We start from the raw sequence: 25,123 nt of genomic DNA, 5'->3' as shown, positions 1-25,123 counted from the left end.
CTCTCTCTCTCTCTCTCTCTCTCTCTCTCTCTCTCTCTCTCTCTCTCTCTCTCTCTCTCTCTCTCTCTCTCTCTCTCTCTCTCTCTCTTCCATAGTTCAACTGAGTGTGCAACACGGTGACTGACCTTTGGTGGCCTGCTGATTGGCCAATCAAGTCAATGAATGAATTCATCAATTAGAAATTGTACAGGGCTGTATGATCAGGACGAACATGGTCGATGCGATTATTTAACCCAATACTGGGTGTGCCATTATTCATTGTGATTAACAGAATCCTGGCCCTCCATGTCACATCTCTTTGCGTTGTATATTCAGCAGTATTGTTTTCTCAGACCGTGCATCGACAAAATACTGCATGGACGATACTAGCTGCGATTCGTCAGAGGGCTTATGGCCAAATTGTAACGGTACATAATATATATAACTTGATTTTAAAGTGACGTCTGTACGAAAGAAAATGCATTTATTTATGTTTATCATTAATCATTGATAAATGATTAATGAATTTCAACCTTCCACCATAAGAACATTTCAGAGGCCAATATTGATTTTGATTTATATCCAATATCCAACAAAGGTTCCTTCACATGATGGGGTAGTGCGTCTTGTCAAGCTGCATCTGTTGTGTGTGGATCTTAATGGGAAGAGAAGCCTTAGATTCCTAGAATATATAGTCAACGATAATGTTGAATGTAGGCCGGATCAAAACAACATGATAAAGGTGTAGAGGGTAAGAGAATGAGAGAGACAGAGGCAGAAACAGAAACAGAGAGAGACAGAGACGGAGAGGGTGAGAGAGAAAAAGAGAGAGAAAGAGAGAGAGAGAGAGAGAGAGAGAGAGATGGAGAGAGAGAGAGAGGCAGAAACAGACACAGAGAGAAAGAGACAGAGAAAGAGACAGTGAGAGGGAGAACGAGAGACAGAGTTAAGACCAGACAGTTTGGTGGACCCAATTTACAACACACACCGTTCATAAACTGCAGCTCTTTCCCATGCTCCAAGAAATATCTGACAGATAATAACTGTGAGCTGCCACAGAATGCCAATCTCTCGCCATCTCTTTGCCCCAAACATTTTTTTTCCGTCTGCACGATATTACTAGCCGTCTCATATTTCTCTCCTCACAAAGGTGATATTTCTCCAGGTCCATATTTTAATCCCATTTTTGCATATGTGTACCGAATAATAGCATAAAAAACTCATCACAACTCTTTTTATTGTACCTTCTGCTTTGCAATGCAGATGATAAAAAACATTATATGTGTATACACTACCGTTCAAAATTTTTGGGTCACCCAGGCAACTTCATGTCTTCCATGAAAACTCACACTTTTATTCAACAGTTTTAAGCTGTGCTAACATAATTGCACCAGCTTTTTTAATCATTACCATTAGAACACAGGAGTGACGGTTGCTGGAAATGGGCATCTGTACACCTATGAGGATATTCAATGAAAAATCTGCCGTTTCCAGCTAGAATAGTAATTTACCACATTAACAATGTCTAGACTGTATTTCAGATTAATTTATTGCTATATTCATTAAAAGAAGAAACAGGCGAACCTAACATGTAAAGTCCATCTTTCAGGATGCTTTTAGCATGCAAGCTAAAACCAAAGCTAAGAAACTGGTCTCAACATGATCAAAGCACTTATCAGTCTCAGCCTATTTACCCTTTCCAAATAACTTTCTTGAACTTGCAGATGTGTGTGAGCAGTTATTAAATAGTGATAATAATCTGCCTCATATAAATCCGCTTTTGATCTCGATCAGAATAAAAGCAGGACATTATCTTTGATTAAAAGAGAAAAATACAGGCAAATTATTCTAAATGAATGATGAAATATTAGAAATCTCAGGGAAACCACAACACTGGGTGTAGGAGAACTACTTTGATCGCATACTAATGATACACACATACACACACACACACACACACACGCACACACACACACACACATACAAGGGCACACACACACACAAATACACATGCTTATACACACACACGCTTATCCACACACATGCACACGCACACACACACACACACACACACACATACACACGCACACATACACTCACACGCGCACACACACACACGCACACACACACACACACACACACACACATTAACAAACAGAGAAAAGAGGATGATGGGGAAGGTATGAATTACGAAGGACAGCAAGGGGGTAGTGTGTTGTGTACGCGCGGACGTACGTGCACGCGCTGTTATTTACAATTTTAGCAACATCGTGGCCTGATTTAGTTATTTTATTTTCTGCCACATCTTAAAGGTTGGAGCCCCCACTGGGGCCTCTTCCTCCCTGCTTACTCTTCATTCCTCACAGTGGCTTTCATAATATTAATATTATTATTCCTATATGCTGCGTTCCCGCTCCCCGGAGAATCGACATAATAAAGCTTGTTCCTTAGCATCCAAATGGATAATGATGTGTTCCAGTTGTTCTAAACAAGGCTCGCACCTCTCACCCTGGAAAACACACACAGCCCACATACACATCATACTAAACAAGGGACTAGGTACCAGGTGTTAGCTCCCAACGTGTGTGCAAGCTCTAAGGCGATTCTTTTCACAATTCACATTCAGCTGAATAAAAGGTAGCTGGAACACGTTGTAGGATGTTTTTTTGTGTCCCTGTCTTGAGGATGACTTCTCTAGAACGTGAACGTATTTTATCGTGTTGTATCGTATTGAAAGTGGTTGTTTTTGGCTGGGAACTCCAGTGTTTTCTGGATGTCATTTGGAACGCTTCAGGTAGGTGAGGACGGTTGCCTCTTCTGGAAATGACTTTTATTGGCCAGCGAAGAAGAGCCAGATTCAGATATAATCACTGTGCGGATATTGGACTATAGACAGGAGGGGAATTGTCATATTACATGGATGTCTGTAGTGAGTTCAGCTACCAACCGTGGAGGTAAAAAAACAGTCCCACTGATTGGGATTGTGGTCTCCTTGTCACAATGATTGAATGGCTGTTTTGTTGTGTGAGTCATTTATGGCTTTCATAGAGGACTGTTTGTATTTCAGCACTACACTTGTGTAGTGCTGTGTGTTTGTAACATTGTTTGTGTGCTATGGCACGTTTTTTTTGTGTGTTTGTGTGTGTGTGTGGTGTGTGTGTGTGTGTGTGTGTGGTGTGTATGTGTGTGTGTGTGTGTGTTTGTGTGGTGTGTGTGTTTGGTGTGTGTGTGTGTGTGTCTGTGTATGTGTGTGTTTGTCCATCTACTTTGGGCAGTTATTGTGTGTGTGTCTGTGTGTGTGTGTGTGTGTGTGTGTGTGTGTAAAATTGTGTGTGTGCTGTGGCATGTGAGTCTCTGTGTGTATGTGTGTGGTGTGCATGTAAGTGTGCGTGTGCCTGTGCCTGTGTTTGTGTGTGTGTGTATGCATCTATGTAAAATGTAGCACAACTATGCCTGAAGAAAGAACTGTTAAGATGGCAGGCTACAATAGAATACTGTATAAAGTAGAAAAACATGCCTTAATAGTGCCTCAGAATATGCACTTAACACCAGCCTGAGTGGCACCTGGCCTCCTTTCCCCCACCTGTTACACTGCAGGCCCAGCATAATGAGAGCAGGAGTCAATGAGCCATGCCGACTGTTCAAACACCTACTGTACAGATCAATAGGCATTTACAGAGCAGGAGTTTGTCTGTTTAAGGCCGTATGGATTTCAAGCCACACAGACCAGCACACACTCTGTGAGGCACGTGCACACACACATACACACACAACTCATTAAGACACGAGAAAAACATACACGCATGCATGAACACACACACACACACAGCCACTAACAGAATGTATGGATTGAAGCCCCTTTCTAAACCTGCTATACGGGTACACTAAAGGCTTACAGCTCGCAGTCAATCTACAGAATCCAATCAATCTACACTACACACTACACTACACTACACTACACTACACTACACTACACACTACACTACACTACACTACACTACACTACACTACACTACACTACACTACACACTACACACTACACTACACACTACACTACACACTACACTGCACTACACTACACACTACACTACACACTACGCTACACTACACTACACACTACACTACACACTACAATACACTACACTACACTTCACTACAGACTACACTACACTACACTACACTACACACTACACTACACTACACTACACTACACACTACACTACACTACAGACAACACTACACTACACTACACACTACACTATACTACACAGTAGTGTAGTGTAGTGTAGTGTAGTGTGTAGTGTAGTGTAGTGTAGTGTAGTGTAGTGTGTAGTGTAGTGTGTAGTGTGTAGTGTAGTGTGTTGTGTAGTGTAGTGTAGTGCAGTGTAGTGTAGTGTAGTGCAGTGCAGTGTAGTGTAGTGTAGTGTAGTGCAGTGTAGTGTAGTGTAGTCTGTAGTGTAGTGTAGTTTAGTGTGTAGTGTAGTGTGTTGTGTAGTGTAGTGTAGTGTAGTGTGTAGTGTAGTGTGTAGTGTGTAGTGTGTAGTGTAGTGTAGTGTAGTGTAGTGTGTAGTGTAGTGTAGTGTGTAGTGCAGTGTAGTGTAGTGTAGTGTGTAGTGTAGTGTAGTCTGTAGTGTAGTGTAGTGTGTAGTGTAGTGTAGTTAATTGTAGTGTAGTGTTGTGTAGTGTGGTGTAGTGTAGTGTGTAGTGTAGTGTAGTGTGTAGTGTAGTGTAGTGTGTAGTGTTGTGTAGAGTGTAGAGTAGTGTAGTGTAGTGTGTAGTGTAGAGTAGTGTAGTGTTTAGTGTGGTGTAGCATAGTGTAGTGTAATGTGTAGTGTAGTGTAGTGTGTAGTGTAGTGTAGTGTGTATTGTAGAGTGTAGAGTAGTGTAGTGTAGTGTAGAGTAGTGTAGTGTTTAGTGTAGTGTAGTGTAGTGTAGTGTGTATTGTAGTGTAGTGTAGTGTGTAGTGTGTAGTGTAGTGTAGTGAGTAGTGTGTAGTGTAGTGTAGTGTGTAGTGTAGTGTAGTATAGTGTGTAGTGTAGTGTGTAGTGTAGTGTAGTGTAGTGTGTAGTTGAGTGTAGTGTGTAGTGTAGTGTAGTGTGTAGTGTAGTGTGTAGTGTAGTGTGGTGTAGTTTGTAGTGTAGTGCAGTGTAGTGTAGTGTGTAGTTGAGAGTAGTGTAGTGTACTGTTAGTGTACTTGTAGTTTGTACTGTACTTGTAGTTTAATGTAGTGTTGTGAAGTGAAATGTGTAGTGTATTGTAGTGTGTAGTTGAGTGTAGTGTAGTGTAGTGTAGTGTAGTGTAGTGTAGTGTAGTGTTCAGTGGAGTGTAGTGTACTGTGTGTAGTGTGTAGTGTGTAGTGTAGTGTGTAGTGTAGTTTAGTGTGTCGTGTATTGTAGTGTGTAGTTGATTGTAGTATAGTGTAGTGTGTAGTGTAGTGTAGTGTGTAGTGTAGTGTACTGTGTGTAGTGTGTAGTGTAGTTTAGTGTGTAGTGTAATGTAGTGTGTAGTTGAGAGCAGTGTAGTGTAGTGTGTGTAGTGTGTAGTTTATAGCGTAGTGTAGTGTAGTGTGTAGTGTAGTTTAATTTGTAGTTTAGTGTGTAGTGTAGTGTAGTGTGTAGTGTAGTGTAGAGTAGTGTAGTGTACTGTGTGTAGTGTGTAGTTGAGAGTAGTGTAGTGTGTAGTGTAGTGTGTAGTGCATTGTAGTGTGTAGTGTAGTGTAGTGTGTAGTGTACTGTAGTGTGTAGTGTAGTTTAGTGTGTAGTGTAGTGTAGTGTGTGTAGTGTGTAGTTGAGAGTTGTGTAGTGTACTGTGTGTAGTGTGTAGTTGAGAGTAGTGTAGTGTAGAGTAGTGTAGTGTACTGTGTGTAGTGTGTAGTGTGGTGTAGTGTAGTTTAGTGTGCGGTGTAGTGTAGTGTGTAGTGTAGTGTAGTGTGTGTAACTTGTAGAGCAGGAACTCAGAGCCTCAAACCTCTTCCTTTCACGGTTCAAATTTACATTTAAAACAGAATTATTGAGTTGAGCAGTGAGGGTTTATATGGGTCAATACAAGTCAAGAATGAAAAAGAGAAGAAATAATTGTTACATTGTTTATGTGTGAAATTATTATTTAACCATTGTACATTTTTTTTAATGATCATAGGAAGACTATCATGATGGACTTCGAGCGTTAGTAATATACGTAAACCTAACGTAAATCTTAAAACATGAAATAGGAAAAAAACACTTAAATGTTAAGAGCCGTGTAACAGTCAGACTATGGGTTGTTGGTAACCATCTTTGCCTATTTTCATGGCTCTTTCTCGACCAAATCTAAAGTGAAGTGGTACCGCGGTCCCTCCTCTTGTCCTGATATAAAACCCCGATGGCATTGAAGGGGTTTATTGAGTATCAACTGAATGGAATGTGATAGTCAGATCTTTACAAGGCCTATGAATTGGAATGGAGCCAGGCTATCTCCGTCTGGCCGATCCATGAACCAGCTATGATCTATTCAGAACTCCGTCTATTCACAGAGGACAATGAGCAACACTAGAGACCTGACCCCGTTTTAATTGGTGCACTTTGCAACTCACGGTTTCACTGTGTGCCAAATTAACATGAAACGTGCTATGCGCGGCTACAGTGGTGAACAATAGCTTTTTATTGAGGGGAGAAGAGGGAGGCTATCAACTGGAATAAATGTGTCCTGCTAAACAAGCGTTGTGGTCGTTAGTGGTAGCATTAGAGCTAGCATTTGCCTCCTCACAGATGTGCCAGGTACCGCCAACCTGACAAATGGCAGATGGGGGCACGTCTGACAGATGTGCAAGACATTGCTAGCGTGTTTGTAACCGTGTTGCCATCAGTGTGTACATGCAGATTAGCAGGTATATCCTTCATCTTGTCAGTCCATCAGGCTGCCTGTGTGTTTGTGTGTGTGCGTGTGTTTGTGTGTTTGTGTGTATATGTGTGCATGTGAACGTGTGTGTGTGCGTGCGTGCGTTTGTGCGTGCGTAAGTGTGTGCGTGTGTGTGTGTGTGTGTGTGTGTGTGTGTGTGTGTGTATGTGTATGTATGCGTGTGCACGTGCATGTGCCTGTGTGTGTGTGTGTGTGTGTGTGTGGGAGCGTGTAGTTGTGCTAACAGTGTTAACAATGGCAGTCTTTCAATTCTTTAGTTTCCTTTGCTTTGTCTAACCCTCACGGATACAATTTCTTCATTTTGGCAAACACACACAGGCGGGCCTGCACACGCACACGCCCATGCCCACACATTGCTCAGTTAAATAAACAGAGTGAAACCCAGAGTCCTACGACCCAACAGAGACAAGGGGAAAATGGCACAACATGCAAACATTCCAGGCGGCTCGCAGACAGACAGATGTCTGTGGTCAGTATGGGCCCCAGACGGGCGGGGCCGGAGACTTCTCGGTGTTCACCTGGGTCGGAGGGGGCGAAGGTAGAGACAGGAGACGAGACAGAGAGTCCTGATGAGACAGGGCGAGTGAGAGAGAGGGAGCCGTGGCGTGGGGTAACACCGACAGCAGGGGGAGAGCGTTAATTAGGGAGTTGTGTTGATAACAAACGTGTTAACAGACCTCTGAAGGGCAGCCAGGGCTGGGAGACAGGGAGAGGGAGAGGGAGAGGGAGAGAGACAGGGAGAGAGAGAGAGAGAGAGAGAGAAATGGGGAAAGCTAAACCGGGTGAAGGTCAGTAGGTTGACTAAAGGAGCAGAGAGACGAATGAAAACAAAGGCTGAGAAAGAAAAACAAATATTGAGGCTGAGAGGCCGAGGAGGCGAAAAGGAAAGAGAAATGGGGAGGCCATGATGTACTACAGCGGCGCAGCGCACCTGCGACTGCAGCGGACAGGATAAACATGGTGCTAGTGTGGCTGTTCTGGTAGTTCTGTTATGTGTCTGCAGTTTCTCAGACTGTGAAAAACACGCCATAACCCAGCCAGAGACCAAGTCCAGAGCAGATGACTCCTCCCTCCATCAGAGGTATGATCCGGGCCCGGGCAGGGTCTGGATCCACCTCACATCTCCAGCGTCTGCTTTAGAGCCCGTTAAAACGCTCCCATCCAACGCCGGGAAGACCAGTGCGCGCAATGACTCGACAGCTCCTTAAGACAAACGAGCCCGTCCGCCCGGTCGCCCCGCTCCCAGGCTCCCAAGTATAGGAGGGGAGACGGAGAGGCAGGAGAGAGAGGGATGGGGGAGACAGAGGGGGAGACGGAGAGGGAGACATTGGGATTGGAGACAGAGGGGGAGATAGAGGGGGAGACAGAGGGAGGGGAGACAGAGGGGGAGACGGAGAGATGGGAGAGGGAGGGAGGGGAGACTGAGGGGAGAAAGAGGGGGAGACAGAGGGGGGGGAGACAGAGGGGGAGACAGAGGGGGAGACAAAGGGGGGAGACAGAGGGGGAGACAGAGGGGGGGGAGACAGAGGGGGAGACAGAGGGGGAGACAGAGGGGGCGACAGAGGGGGAGACAGAGGGGGGGAGACAGAGGGGGGGAGACAGAGGGGGAGACAGAGGGAGGGGAGACAAAGAGGCAGGAGACAGAGGCGGGGAGACAGAGGGGGAGACAGAGGGGGGGAGACAGAGGAGGAGACAGAGGGGGGAGACAGAGGGGGAGACAGAGAGGCAGGAGACAGAGGGGGGAGACAGAGGAGGAGACAGAGGGGGAGACAGAGGGGGAGACAGAGGGTGGGAGACAGAGAGGCAGGAGACAGTGGGAAGGGAGACAGAGGAGGAGACAGAGGGGGAGACAGAGGGGGAGACAGAGGGGGGGAGACAGAGGGGAGACAGAGAGGCAGGAGACAGAGGGAAGGGAGACAGAGGGGGAGACAGAGGGGTGGAGACAGAGGGGGAGACAGAGGGGGAGTCAGAGAGGCAGGAGACAGAGGGAAGGGAGAAAGAGGAGGAGACAGGGGGGGGAGACAGAGGGGGGAGACAGAGGGGGAGACAGAGGGGGACAGAGAGGCAGGAAACAGAGGGAAGGGAGACAGAGGGGGAGACAGAGGGGGAGACAGAGGGGGAGACAGAGAGGCAGGAGACAGAGGGGGGGGAGACAGAGGGGGAGACAGAGAGGCAGGAGACAGAGGGAAGGGAGACAGAGGGGGAGACAGAGGGGGGGAGACAGAGGGGGAGACAGAGGGGGAGACAGAGGGGGGGAGACAGAGGGGGAGACAGAGGGGAAGACAGAGGGGGAGACAAAGGGGGAGTCAGAGAGGCAGGAGACAGAGGGAAGGGAGACAGAGGGGGAGACAGAGGGGGGGGAGACAGAGAGGCAGGAGACAGAGGGAAGGGAGACAGAGGAGGAGACAGAGGGGGAGACAGAGGGGGGGAGACAGAGGGGGAGACAGAGGGGGGGAGACAGAGGGGGAGGCAGAGGGGGAGACAGAGGGGGGGAGACAGAGGGGGAGACAGAGGGGGAGACAGAGGGGGAGGCAGAGGGGGAGACAGAGGGGGAGACAGAGGGGGAGTCAGAGAGGCAGGAGACAGAGGGAAGGGAGACAGAGGGGGAGACAGAGGGGGGGGAGACAGAGAGGCAGGATACAGAGGGAAGGGAGACAGAGGAGGAGCCAGAGGGGGAGACAGAGGGGGAGACAGAGGGGGGGAGACAGAGGGGGAGACAGAGGGGGAGACAGAGGGAAGGGAGACAGAGGAGGAGACAAAGGGGGAGACAGAGGGGGAGACAGAGTGGGGGAGACAGAGAGGCAGGAGACAAAGGGAAGGGAGACAGAGGAGGAGACAGAGGAGGAGACAGAGGGGGAGACAGAGGGGGGAGACAGAGGGGGAGACAGAGGGGGGGAGACAGAGGGGGAGACAGAGGGGGGGGAGACAGAGGGGGAGACAGAGAGGCAGCAGACAGAGGGAAGGGAGACAGAGGAGGAGCAGAGTGCAGATGGCAGCTGTATTGACTGCTGGCTGTCTCCAGATATCTGTCTGTAAGCTCTGATAGCCAACGGCTCGTTTAGCCTTTTACCTTTTCCTTTGATAAAGTTCAAATCAACGCACGGATCAACCACTCTTCAAATACATCCATTTAAAAAATGTAGTGTCGTATTTGAATACGAATGCATCTGATACGTTGGTACAGTAGTCAAACCTGTACTACTGAGGGAAGCCTGCTTTGAAGAGTAGTGAGAGTAGAGATGGTGTTTTTACAACATGTGTCTCCGGTCAGGTAGATCACTGACATCAAGCCCTGCTCTAAAAGCGCATGGATAACCGTCTAATCCTCTTGTACCAAGAACTCCGTCTTGTAAACGGTTGGCCCGGTGTCATGACAAGATGTCAGCATCCCCGCGTTTATAGAAACTGAACCTGAACCAGGAGGGGGGGATCATGAAGTGAACCTCGCTGCTGAAACAGCGATGAAAATACGCCGTCCAAAGACCTCGTCAGTGATGCGGTGTCTTTGCGTTGGACACATTTCTACATTCAATTATCATGGGGAGAAAATAGATGGGGTTTTAAACTGTCGCTTTCTGTCACTGTCAGCATTTATCGCAGGCTTTCCATAACTAAGTATATATTTATTTATATCCTATATATACACAAAAGTTTGGGGTCACTTAATGGAATATCTACAAAGGTGTAGATGGTACATTGTTTAGCTAATCGTCTTAAAAGGCTAATTGATGATTAGAAAACCCTTGTGCAATTATTTTAGCGCAGCTGAAAACTGTTGTGAGTTTTCATGGAAAACATGATATTGTGTGGGTGACCCCAAACTTTTGCACTGTAGTGTATATATTTTCTACAAAATAAAATCACACACGGCTCACAGCCGTGTGTTTCAGCGGGAGTGCAGTGAGGGTGGTTCCCCTGCCGGACATTCACACACACGGTCCACTGCAACACAACGCAGCATGGCCAGTGATCCAGTACTCCTGAGACACTCACAAAATGGCTAGTTCCTAAAACCGTTGGTGAGTTTCTCACAGAAGCAAATCTCTAAATACTCATGTTTCAATTTTTCTTTTTCAAAATCCCATAACATTTTGCGAGAGATCCCGCTGGCTTTCCCCGTCTCTTCGGGCAACCCTCCGAGATGACAGTGTTCCACAAACACACACACACACACACACACACACACACGCACACACACACACACACACACACACACACATACACACACACTTAAACACACACTTAAACCGACGCACACTCACACAGAAGGTTAGTCTTAAGGGACCGGTAGTGTGTCCCGGAGGATGAGTAGGAGCCGTGGAGAAGACTCTAATGCTGTCTCTTAGTTATTATACATACACCAGGACTGTTTAATGTTCTACAAATAATGGAGACAATTAAAACAAGCGTCAATAGAATTATGTAAACCACTTAGTAGTTGCAAACGTTCATGCTGCGTCTGGAAAAAACACCAAAACAAACTGTGACTTCTTAGCTATTTATCTGGCTGCCGTTTTGCTCCGGTCTTTGAAAAGGTGCGACTGTCGTCGATAACGCCTCAAACACAAACCCCAGAAACCTCCAGCTGTAGGGGCCTCTTCCCTGGCCGCCCTGGGGTGGGGCACCGGGCGCGTCGGCGTGATGGATCCACTTACCGACAGCGTCACTGTACTGCCGGGCGCCTCCTGCCAGTACACTGTCTCTGCCCCGGGGACCTGCTGTCACTGGCCAGGCTCCGGCTCCTAACCACAGCTGTCAATACACATCTGCAGCAGAACGGCGGGAGCGTCTCCGAGTGGCTCCGGGGCGGTCCCCGTAATGGAGTTATACACAGGCAGGCCCACATGACTGAAAACATTAATTAGGGGGTTTTAGGGTTGTCCTGTCGGTGGCTGTGTGCTTCCAGGGCGACGACATTGAGTGCCTCGTTTGGGTATTCATGAATCACGAGGAAGTTACGCACGTTGAGAGATTCGGAGAGATTTTTCCGCATTGTCGTGTGTGACGTGACATATTGGTGTGTGGAGGGGCCGGTGTTTGTCCTATAAACACGTGCCGTCATTAGCGGTCGCGTTAGCAAATGTCATCAAGGTAGCCCGATTAGCATTAGCGGGCAATTACGCCGGCTCAGACACACTCAGTACGCACAAACACACAGCATGTGTGACACATACACATGCTGTCTTCTATCTTTTCATTTATTCTGCTCTCCTTCAGACAGTCTTTCTTGTCCTCTCTTCCTCTCCTTATCCTCTCCTCCCCTCTCCTCTCCCCCTCTCCACTCCACTCCTCTCCTCCTCTTCTCCTAGCCTTCATGTCTCTCCCTTCATGTCTGCCTGTGTCTCCTTCTCGCTCACCCTGCTGTAAATAATGTAATTTGTCACAGACAGGCCTGTGTGTAAGAGCTGACCTTTTGAAACCTCACAATAAATTGGTCTCGGGTAGAAAAGCTTTGCCATTAGCCAGCTCGGTCTCACAACCTCTCTCCATCTTGATACTCAAGCCATCTCTCTCTCTCCCTCTCTCTCTCTCTCTCTTTCTCTCTCTCTCTCTCTCTCTCTCTCTCTCTCTCTCCCCCTCTCTCTCTCCCCCTCTCGCTCCCTTCCTCTCTCTCTCCCCCTTTTATTACTCTGATTTTTCTCAAAGATTTGATTGAATTCATTTATTTTTTCCCTCCTATACCTTTGTTGACTGCATGATTAATTTGAGTCCTCAAAGACACACAAGGAAAACTTGGGATCCCCTGAATAATATAAGAGCACCGGGCTTAATTGGAAGAAGATTTTGATTGGTTAATTAGAGCTAAGTGTCCCAATTGGAATATGTGCAATCTGCACCACATGCTTATCTAGTTATCATGTTACTAATGTATTCATGATAAATGACAACTTTAGCATAATACATTCAAATTACTATGTACATAATCATGGTTTCTGCGGCTGGCCAACTTTACCAGCAATGGTACTGCTGAGTATGTAGGGAAATTATGTATTTATTTACGACTACTGAAATGGTCTATTAATTCCTTGTTAATTGGGGTCTTTTATTGCTTCTCTTTTGTGATCAAATCCAAAAATATGATGGCATAAAATATGTTTAACGATTAAGTGATTAAGCATGCTATTGTTGAAGAATCAACATTTTAGAGCAGTTATTAAAAATCGGTAGGACACTTGCACACTTACACACACACACACACACACACACACACACACACACACACACACACACACACACTGACTAACATACACACACAAACACACATAGACTGTTGTGCACACACACACACACACACACACACACACACACACTCACACACACACCAGGCTTGCCAAAAAAGCAGATAGGAGAACTACGGGGCTCGAGGTTTAAAGGGTAAGTGTGCTTTTATAAAAAGAAGCAAAAGACAGAGAGTGTGTGTGTGTGTGTGTGTGTGTGTGTGTATGTGTGGAGGTACCTGGCCTTGTGAAAGCCTATGTGTGTATCTGTCAATGTGTGTGTGAATCTTTGTGTTTGTTTAGTATGTGAGCATGTGAGCATGTGTGTGTGTGTGTGTGTCTTTTAATGTGTGTGTGTGTATTTTTTTTAACGTTTCTCTGTGTGTGTATTTGGGTTAGAGCATGTGTGGGTGTGTGTGTGTGTGCGTGTGTGTGTGCGTGTGTGTATGTGTTTTTGAATGTATTTGAATGTGCGTGCATGTGTGCTTTTGGGAATGTGTGTAGTTTTGAGTATGTGTGTTTGTTTGTATTTGGGAATGTGTGTGGATGTGTGCGTATGTGAATGTGTGTGTGTGTGTGTGTGTGATTGTGTGTGTGTGTGTGTGTGTGTGTGTTATCATTCCTCAGCACCATGCTTCTCTTGGCAGATGGCAGCGCCAACCTCAGGGCCAGAAGGCAGGGGGTTGGAGGAGCGAGAGAGAGAGAGACAGGAGAGAGAGAGAGAGAGAGAGAGAGAGAGAGAGAGAGAGGGAGAGCGCGAGAGAGAGAGCGAGAGAGAGCGCGAGAGAGAGAGAGAGAGAGAGAGAGAGAGAGACACACACCAAGAGAGCGAGAGAGAGAGAGAGAGCGAGAGGGAGAGCGAGAGAGAGAGAGAGAGACACACCGAGAGAGCGAGAGAGAGAGAGAGCGAGAGAGAGAGCGAGAGAGAGAGTCTTGGCAGGCAACACAAGGTAGCTCCTGCCCCATTGCCCCCCCAAGATACCAACCGCAAAGTAACAGACATCTACACAAAACACCCACACCTCAGTGATACCGCACACCCAGCGCTGAACGCAGCCATTGTTTCCTTAGCATATCCATATAGCATCTTCTTAGTATACATTCACACTGTTTAATTTTTTATAATTCTAGATAAAAGACTAAATAAGACATAGAGGATTGGTTTTATAAAATAAACATATTGTGTTTTTATATAGTCATTTCCATTTTCATCCCATCTCAGCGTGCTTAAACACAAATGTTTGGCAGATGTTACAATATAAGCCCAAACATTGTTCCAACAAAGAGAACGGGACGGGAGAAGAAGAGGAGGATGATGAAGGAAAGGTGAAGAAAAGGTGAGACGAGGGGGAGGAATTTGGAGGAAATGCATGAAGATGGGTGCGGGTACCCCAAGGCGGCACAAAAGAATCACTCACACTCAAAACCAGGGATCAACGCCCTAAAACAAATAAACAAGCGAGAATCCACGACGTCTGAACGGCCCAGCTGACGAGCTGATGGGCTGATTGGCTGAGGGCCGTGTTCAGCTGTGACCCCTCCCCATGCAGACCCACACCAGCCCTCTGATACCATGTTGGCACAGCAGGGGGGGGCGAGGGGGTGGCAGGCCGAGCGTGTGCTGGGCCGTCACGCTCTCTGCACTCCCGGGCTCCGAATCAGCCTGGAGATCTGTGCCGCCCATCAGGCCCCGGTGCGCCTCTTTAAGCGCGCGTCCCCGGGACCCGGGGAGGCTAACGACGCGGACCAGGGTTTAAGGGCTGTGTATTAGCTGGATATATACCAACAACCCCCTGACTGGATACACAGTGACAGCTGCCGGATCCCCGACGGAAACCCTCCCCCCCGGCGAGGTGCGACGCAGCGCTGGGGAATACCTGACGCCTTATGGGGGCCCTGTTCCGTCTTCAGGGCCTCATTAGCAGCCCGCGTTGCCAGGGGGCCCTGACGTCGTGTGTAGCGACAGGACAACTCCCAAACAGCTTAACGCAATCATTGGGATATTATCCGACAACAGAATAATGACCTCGGATTGTTTTTAATTCCTGTCGTTTGAGTCACAGAGCGGGCCGCCGGACGGGCGGGTGTGAGGCTCTGAGTCCTCCACACCGCGCCGGGGCGAGGTGATAGACGCCACGTAAACCCCGGGGGGCTTTCTCCCCGACACAGACCACAGCCTCCCGGGCGATTTCCTCTCAAGTTATTTTTTAGGGAAAAAATAAAAGCATCATAATTGCAATAAAAGCCGATTTGTTATGCGGTTGTGTGGCAGGGGCGAATATACCCCCTAATCTTGTTTAGGCTTACATGTGTATTTATAATGGTGACACATGAATGTTGGGACGGGCCTCTTGGATGGTTCGAGGCAAAGGGTTCAGCACCAGGGAGAGAGACTACTGGCTCCATATGGATAAGCTAGTTAACACCCCCCCCCCACCCACTCTCCCACGGCCTCCCCCCGAAACCCCCTCCCCCCAAAACCCCATCCCACGAAACCTCCCATCCCCCCCGAAACCCAATCCCAAGAGACGTCCCATCCCACACAAACCCCCCCCCCCCCCCCCCAGCCCACCTCCAGTCCCACCACACCCCCAAACCTCGTCGTCACCTCCAAGCCATCACATTGATCGCTCCCCCATGAAAAGCACCAGAGTGTATTATTATTATTTCTGTGGCGGGGGGCAGGCGGGGTCCTTGAGGAGGTGCACGGTGGCTGAGAGCCTGGTGCACTGTGGGGGTGGAGCAGGAGGTTGACTGTAACACTATGTCACAGTGGAGGGTGAACCCGCCTGTATAACGCATGGAGACATCAGACCTGCTGCGGGAGGCCATTAGCTTACATCAACAATATAACAGTCCTACCAACAAGACAGGCATTAAACAACTATAAATCCACTTTATTGAGAAACGGAGGCCGGTTATATATCCTATTATATCTCTTTATAGAAATAAAGAGAATATGTCTTCATGAAATGATCATTATTAGCTGATATACAACACAGCGCTATGGGCTATAACTTGTGCCATTTCCATCTTTTAGCACAGCTGGAAGCCTGTGTCTGCGACTCTTTGGTTATTTAACTCTTTCCATGGTTCAGCCATTCAGCGTCAGTGTCAATTAGGGCAGGGGAGCGATCTCCCACGACTTCAGCTAGCCAGATTAGCCAGTTACATGATGGGCAATTACAATGAGCGCTACGCAGGAATCGATGCGGTAGCTATTACATCCGCACAAAGCCGCTCACATCTCCCTGCATGTGTTGGAACGAGGTGTGTGTGTGTGTGTGTGTGTGTGTGTGTGTGTTGGGAGGAGGGTGGGGGGAACAAAGAAGAGAGAGATGAAAGGGTGCCTCTTAGGGAAGGGGGGGGGGGGGGGTCAGGGTGGAGGAATTCAGCGCCCGATTCAATTCGAATCACCAAAAAGGTGGGAACCACTACAGTTTTCTTGGTCTAGACAAAGTGAATTTTCTCGAAGGGGAACCAATAGAAGAACCTTCTATGGCCCCCTCTCTTTATTGTTGTTGTTTCTTAATTTATCGTTGTTGTTTTTGTTTTAAAGTTCTACCATGTTTCCATCTCCTGTCGGCTGTGGTTGGCGCTCATGCTGGGAGGCGGCTCCAGAATTCCTAGTGTCCAAGTTTGCTGAGAGATTAGGGTTCAGAGACACTGTGGTGTCTGAGCTGCACGCCCTGGAGCGGGACCGCACGGCCCTGCATGCAGTCAAGCCTTCTACTTCATACCAGGGATCGGGCAGGTTTAGTTCTAGGTCTTTTGTACAGAAAAAAAATATCAACATTCAAAGATTGGAGTGGACAACTGTACTAAAGCAGGAAACACCAGGCCCGTCTCAGAAGGACAGACAGCAGTAACCTGGTGGCTCAGTGAAACACTGTCTGAATCCCTGCTATAACATCCACCCCAGACAACTTCTGTACCGCGGGGAGGTGGTTGATCTGACATGAGGAGCAGTCCATTTTTAATACACAACACAACCTCCATTTCAATCCTTTTTTAAACTCTCCTTAGCTTTCCTTCCATTTTTACCATAGAGCAAAATCGAGCGTTCAGCATTGATGCCTTTTGTACAAGCACTCTGTATGTCTCTATCTGTTCCTCTATGGCCTATAATAATAATGGCTGTTCTATACTTCGCAGCACGCCACATTTCCCTCCCCCCCCCCCCCCCCCCCCCCCCGCATATGGGGGCCATTTACAGCGCTGGCGAGCTGGAGAATCTGGCGGGCGGAGAGACAGGGTCACACACAGCGAGACGGCCCCATCCAGAGACCCCGGCCCCCCCCCCCAAGCCTCTCCTCCGGAGCGGTGGGGGGTTAAGCACTTTTGCTCGAGGGGCCCCTTGACAGTAGCAGTTAGAGGAGAAGTGTGTGAGGCTGGTCCACAGTGCGTGCGTTTGCGTGCATTTACGCGTGCGCGTGTGTGATAATAGCAAACGGATAAATCATAACAAAAGAAAGCAAAACTCTACAATAATTAATCTGGTGGCATATTCCTTCATCTGCGCTGGGATGGCTTCACAATTGCATAATTATATGTCACAGAAAACGGTTAATAGAGAGTACTTGCTGTTTCCTTTCTGTTTCCGGTTGAGCTAACCTATTTGATGTGAATATGAATGTGTTTGCGGGCCCTTCAGATGCATCACCTCGGCTCATACATTAGCAATGGAACGCTTTACTGTCGCGCATGGTATGTATGGTAACACATCTTCTGCACCCATACATGCACAACATGTGCGCACACACACACATACAAATGTGTATGTGCCTGAGTTTGATCACAGACACACACACCCAAAAACACACACGTGCATGTGTCTGAGGGCACTCATACAAACATACACACACACACACACACACACACACACAAACGTGCATGTGTCTGAGCGCTCATACACACACACACACACACACACACACACACACACACACACACAAACTTGCATGTGTCTGAGCAAGCTCACACACAAACACACACACACGATAGATAGATAGATAGATAGATAGATAGATAGATAGATAGATAGATAGATAGATAGATAGATAGATAGATAGATAGATAGATAGATAGATAGATAGAGATGGAGAGTAGGAATAGCATAATAAACAGGCTTAACACATCTTGCTGAATCAAGTCACACTAACCTAAACATAAGATAAATGTAAAAACGCAATGATGTGCAAAAAACAGAATAATGCATTTGTTTAGCATGTTCGGAATGAGGCCAAATAAAGTCCGAGTGAGTCCACCAGCGACCACTTTCTTGGACCTCTTGGAAGTGCAGCCAGGTGACACATGCTTGACAAAGGGCGACAGCAGCACAGCAGCGGGCTCAGCGCTGACCACGACATGCCAGTGTCTGATCGTGTTCTGACACAAGGACACACACTCAAATAACGAGGATAGCGGCGTGGAAACACGCCGGTGTGTAGCGTTTGCGTGCATCGCGATGTGCGGCTGAACCGAGCCGAGCCGAGCCGAGTTGGCTCCCGGCTCCTCGCGTTCTCCAGAGCAACAGCGGCAGCGGCTTGTGACAAAGAAAGACGCTGCGTAGATGATGTACGGTTTGTCCACATCCAACAAAGGACACAGTTTGGTACTCTATCAGCCCGGGACAGCGCCTTATTGTAGGGAAGGCTTTAGGTTTTGTTTTAAGGGGGTGGGTAGGGGGGAGAAGCTGTCATCCTTATTCCCCCAAAACGTAACAGAGGTTTGAAATCTCAAAAATAAACCCATATAAATCCGAGCACTTACCATGGTTGCTCCAGCTCCCAATCTCTGAAAAAGTCGAATTCGAAAAGGTCCATGGTGGGTCCGGTTCGGGGTTACAGTCCCAGCTGGTGCTCCGTGGTCCTACATGCGCCGCTGACACCGAGCACAGAGCGTCTGTATGTCTAAAGTGTGTGTGAGCCCTAGAGCGTGTGAGCGCGTGTGAGCGCGCGCGCGAGAGTGTGTGCGTGTGTGTGCGTGTGTGTGTGTGTGTGCGTGTGTGTGTGTGTCTGTGTGTGTGTGTGTGTGTATGAGAGAGAGAAAGAGTAGACACTAGCGAATGCCGCTGCCAGGAAACTGCTACGTGGTCAGGGTAGGCTGACAGGCAGAGCTGAGGTAGAGGGAGAGGAAGGGAGAGCGTGAGGAGACCGAGGGAGGGAGGGAGGAGAGGGGGGAAGCAGAATACACAGACGTCGTACACTACCACTAGGCTACACTACACACACAGACACACACATGCACGCACACACACATACACACACACAAACACACGCACAAACACATATACACACGCACGCACACACACCAGCGCACACGATGCAAGTATGTATAATGTAGTATATTAATTTATATTGTGTGTTCTTTCTGTGTTTCAAAAAAAAAAAGAAACAGTGATATCACTTCAAACAACCAACCTCAATGGACCCCAGGGCTGAGATCTGGTGATGAAAAGAGGCAGGGAGCCAAATAAACAGACAAGTGGATGAACGGTTGTTAATTAAGAAATAAGAGTAAAATAGATTAAACAAACTGTAACAATAAAACATTTAAAGGTTTAAAGATGACGCATGACATTCCTTGCAGCTGGCCCTATCTTAACTGACGAACATCTTTAGGAGGCACACTGGGGTCGTGGAACATGTTTGACCTTTGGGAAGATCAGCGTCAGGAACAGGGGTCAGAGGTCAGCTGCTCTGGGCTCGGTCCACGGTGAGAAGACCCCCTTGTTACCTCAAACCAGGCTCTGAAGAAGAAGAAATCCGTCATTATATGCAACAGCCAAACAGGAGAAACCTTTGTTAAAGGTACCGATCTTTTAAAGGTCAGATTGTAATCAATATTTTGAAAATCAATTGACAAACATATGGGAAATACAAAGGTTTGAAGTAATCCACCACGGTGATGCTGGCTCTCTCATCTCATTCACTCATTCACTGTTAAGCACTAGTTTCACTCAAATTAAAACAAATACAATATTATAGCCTTTTGTTAAGACCTACTAACCAGTAGAGAATAGAATAGAAGTATAGTGTAGTGTATTGTGGTATAAGATAATATAGTATAATATAGTATAGTATAGCATAGTCTAATGTAGTGTAGTATAGTGTGGTATAGTATATTATAGTGTGATATATTATGGTGTAGTATAGTATTGTGAAGTGAAGTATAGTATAGTATTGTACAGTATAGTGTGGTATAGTATTGTGCAGTATAGCATATTGTAGTATGGTGTGGTATAGTATAGTATTGTACAGTGTAGTAAAGTATAGTGTAGTATACTATAGTATGGTATAGTTAAGTACAGTATAGTATAGTATGGTGTAGTTTAGTGTATATAGTATTGTACAGTATAGTATGGTGGAGATCAGTGTCGAGTGGGCAGTAATCTTAAGTATAACTTAACTATATGTTCAGAACTTTGCCACGAGGGCGTACAGGAAGTTAGTGCAGGCAGGAGGCTAAGGGTTAAGGGTAGAGTGGAGAAGTGTTCCCACTGACCAGAGGGTAAACATCGAGGCACCGGGCCTGAGAAACAGCCCAGTGACGTGGCAGGGCTTTCCTATGATGTCAGCGTCCCCATAACCTTCTCCCTCGCCAGACCCCAGGCTCGCTTGTTCTTTTTTTGGGGGATTGGTCACAGTTCACAGAGCACAAGGAGTTCACACATAGGGCTGGAGAGAACACACCTCTCCTCAGAGTGTGCACGTGTGGTCATACGTGTGCACATGAGTATACATACTTCCCCTGCATGTGGGCGCCTTTTGTTGTGGGAGCTGTGTGAACACCCCCTCGAAATGTGTGTTTGTGTGTGTGTGTGTGTGTGTGTGTGTAAGACAAAAGGAAGAGTGTGTATCTACTCTGTATTGACTCTGTTTGTTGGGTATGTGTGTATTTGTATGTGTGTGTGTGTGTTACTGTGTGTGTGTCTGTGTGTGTGTGAGCATGCGTGTGTGTGTGTGTGAGCATGCGTTTGAGTGCGTGGGTGTGTGTGCGTGTGTGTGTGTGTGTGTGTGTGTGTGTATTTTGGCCGGTGCTGGGACAACATGCCACTCTCGCTCTTCATCATACTGGAGCAGTACAGACTATACAACGCCTCTGACAGACAGGAAGGAGAGAGAGAGAGAGAGAGAGAGAGAGAGAGAGAGAGAGAGAGAGAGAGAGAGAGAGATACTGAGAGAGAGAGAGAGAGAGAGAGAGAGAGAGAGAGCCAGGAGGTAATGTAGAGGCGACACAGGGACACAGTAAAGGGCAGGGAAAGGAGGTAAGGGAGTTCAAACAAAAGATAGCAGGTAAAGACTCCTTCTAGTGGCTGATTCAAACGTCGGTTTTTAGATTGTACCGATGAGATCAGCAGCCTCGTTTGTTTACTCGTTGTGTGCTGATGTGAATCACAACTGCATGATGGACCAATAGAGACACAACTGGTCATACTTGGAATATTTTGTCTTAATTTGTTGCATATGTGGTCTCTAGTGTGCTTGTGTGTGTGTGTGTGCGCGCGTCTGTGTTTGTGTGTGTGTGTGTGTGTGTATGTGTGTGTGTGTTTGTGTATGCGTCTCTGTGTTTGTGTGTGAGTGAGTGAGTGAGTGAGTGAGTGAGTGAGTGAGTGAGTGAGTGAGTGAGTGTGTGTGTGTGTGTGTGTGTGTGTGTGTGTGTGTGTGTGTGTGTGTGTGTGTGGGGAGGTTATGTAATAATACAGAAAAGTTCCAGACATCTCTAAAACACCAGAACATGAATCCCAAAATGTGTGTGTGTGTGTGTGTGTATGTGTGTGTGCGTGTGGGTGTGTGTGTGTGTGTGTGGAAAAGGATGTCCAAAACTAGGTCAGAGTCTGAGAGACAGAAAATGACTAGAGAGGGGGAAGGGGGGGGGGGGGGGGGGGAGAGAGCAGAGACAGAGTACATAAAAAATGAGATTTGAGGGAGGCAGCAGCGAGGGAGGGGGGTGGGGGGAGAGAGAGAGTGAGAGAGAGAGAGAGAGAGAGAGAGAGAGAGATGCAGGGTGGAATAATGACAAATGAGAATTCATGGGAGACAGATGGGAGCGAGACACATAGATTGAAAGAGGAACGGACAAAGAGAGTGAGATAGAGAAGGAAAAATATTGGTGTAAAAGTGTGCAATACAAAACACAAAAAATAAATGAAACCAGTGGACGGAAAGATAGAATATGTTAACCGATATACGGTAGCCAATCACGATCAAATATGTGAAAGAGACAGATACACAAATTAAACTGAATTACATATTTTCCAAATTTATGTTTTATGCAATAAGTGATATGTCACATCCTGATCCAATTTACAAAGTTGATATTGTGTCCATTCACAGAGGCGCTCTAAATTGACACATTAATAGACAGACCACATAGTCTGAAAGGGCAGCGGTCTGGTTTGAACCCAATATAATTGGTGCTTACTTACAGCTTAGGTCTGTCACAGGATTTTAATGGCCAAGGAAGACATTTCTTGGCTCCTCTGGCTCCCACGGAGAACCCGCCGTACCTATTAGTCCCACACTTCCCCCAGGTGGTGAATGGAAGGCATTACACTAAAACGTATGTGGCTCAGGAGAGGCAGTGAAGTGAACCAGTTGAGGTTGAATAAAAGGCCACTTTACCGCTCGTAATGTCGTTTCTCTTCCATGCTGGAGGAAAGTCTCATCTCTGTCTCAACAGCATGGTTTGGACAATCCTCTAGAAGTATTTAAGTCCCAAAATAAAATTGTATTCTTCATGCAAAAAAGCAATTGATATGGGTTAGGCAGGTCTACTTTTTTGTAAATGATCATCTATTTGCTACCTCTGAGCTATATTAGGGTTGTGAGTATTTAATCACATCAACAGTGACTGAAGTGAACTGAAGCACATGCTTCATTCACGGCGGTGGAACCACATGCCACTGATGTATGCCACCACTGTGTCATTGACAGCACTAATAACACTCGGGTCTAAATTGGCCTGCTCTCCTTCAGAAGGCTCCTCAGACAGAACCACTCCTTGACCTTTTCCATGATGAATGCAACCTTTTCATGGCAGATGGAGCTATTTCGTTGAACTTTATCATTCATCAGGCTTTATAGAGGGGAGAAATTCGTCTTAAGGAATTTTTTAAAGAGCCCGGGGATTAGAGCTTCTTTGGTGAACTGTGGTCCCATTGGTCAAATCTCCGCAGTTTAGTAGCAGATTCAGTAGCGGATTGAGATCAATTCGTCTTGGGGGCCCAGGGCCGGGGTAGATGATGTCACTGTATTCAAGGGACCATAAAACCAGTTTGAGAACCGTTCAACGCCAGTGCTCTTTTTAGAACTAGGGACATCTTTGTAGTGGGCAACGAGGTATATGGCTTCATATCCTTTTACATGTGAGAATAGAGAAGAACTTGCCACATCAGGAGAAGGGTACTCCCTTAAGCAAAGAGCATTGCAATGAACTAAAAATGAACTAAACATGTCTCTCAGGACTCTCGCATATATTTCATGAAAACAAATGTAATGCCATATTGATTATTATAATTAAATAAGGTTAGATATTTCTTCCTTGCAAAACCATTGATGTGGCATTATACATCAGCATTTGCGAAGTAATCTTAAGCAATCTTTATTTTGAACTCAACATTTATTGGGGGAAGCGCCCCCCTGAGTTCAGCCAATGGGATGCAGCCATTACCCAGTTCAGCCAATGAGCTGTGTCTGCCACCCAGGTCAGCCAATGAGCTGCATCTGCCACCAAAGTCAGCCAATGAGCTGTATCAAGTCACCTACAGTTTATCCAATGAGCTGAACACATCACCTCTATTAGCCAATGAGCTGCATCCAGGACTTACATCTCAGCCAATGGGCAGCTCACATCAGACAGCACAGACAAGACATTTTTCACAGGGTAAGATTTACATTTTATTTATTGAAACTGCTTGCATACAAAATATATTGCACTATAACCAGACATGTCGACTCAGTACAACCCCACACTATTTTTTCCCATCACTATTAGTTATGTACAAATCAACACTTTAAAAGAGGTTTTCTAAAGTGCAGTGGAATCCTCCAGACAAGGTTTTGAGATTCATTTAGACTACCCTGGTTTCAGTATGTACAGCATCTCTACTTGTCTTCAGTCTACAGTGAAGCATCAGCTTTGAAAACGTTGGTGTCATCATGTACACTTCACAAGTTTAAAAGGACACACCTTTTGCATTCAGGAAAATAATGTCCAAATGCATTCTGGTAGTTCAACATTTCTTACATTGAAGATCTGAACTCTCAGGGGGCAGCAGGCTGTTCCATCAACCATGATGACCTTAATGTCACACAAAGGAGCTGTTGTGTTCTTCAATTGGATGGGGTCAAGTAGGACTATTGTGGCTTTCGAGACTCATGCATCCCCACTAGGAAGATCTACTTCTCACTGTGGCCGGCAAGTATCCCAAATGAGTTAAATATTTTTTAGTTGTGTCTTGTACATTGTTATTTAAGATTTTTTTTTTTTTTTTTACAAATGTAGCACAAAGCATGCAATGTTTGAATCATTTAATATGTAAGCCCTGTTTGCGGTCCCAGACTATAGCATGGGAATAAATATGAGGCACATTTTTTTTGGAGCGTGGGGGGGGCGGTGTGGGACGGTAGCATAATATGCACGGCTGGCAGTGCTGTCTTATCCTCTTCAAGTCCTTGACGTTAACTAGAGTCGTGCGTTTCTAAAAGTGTCCCACAACACTGTCTTCAATGTCCTACAGCCTTTGTCATAAGACTATTTCCCTCCCCCCCATAGGTGGTAATTTCTCGCTTTTATTTTACAAATAACAGTCCATGCATTCCCCTTACGCTGTTTAAAGAAATCCCATATAATAAAGACTAATTCCCATGTTGCAGCTGGTTTTGGGTAATAAACATCTCCCTCCTCTACTGACTCCATCACTTTGACTGGACTCTGAGGTTTCTTGGAAGCAGAACAGAATACACCCCAATAGTTAAACCCTAGAGCTATACTGAGTGGTGCTGATGTTGAATTAAAGATGCAGC

At 46.5% G+C, this 25,123-nt stretch overlaps 1 protein-coding gene across 1 annotated transcript in view; it reads right to left on the bottom strand.

The window, feature by feature from the left end:
• The window catches only part of aff2 (AF4/FMR2 family, member 2), a gene marked incomplete at both ends in the record, with an annotated part of 100,791 nt that extends 81,872 nt beyond the window's left edge, over positions 1-18,919 (bottom strand). Inside the window, one exon of the mRNA XM_079745291.1 lies at positions 18,867-18,919. Coding sequence (XP_079601417.1) covers positions 18,867-18,919 — 53 coding nt within the window. The remainder of the gene's footprint in view (positions 1-18,866) is intronic.
• Positions 18,920-25,123: the final 6,204 nt, after the last annotated feature.

Source organism: Pollachius pollachius (genome assembly GCF_949987615.1).
Source record: "Pollachius pollachius genome assembly, chromosome: 10".
Classification (NCBI taxonomy): domain Eukaryota; kingdom Metazoa; phylum Chordata; class Actinopteri; order Gadiformes; family Gadidae; genus Pollachius; species Pollachius pollachius.
Note: the sequence above shows the minus strand (reverse complement) of the source record. Positions and strands in the feature narration are given on the sequence as shown.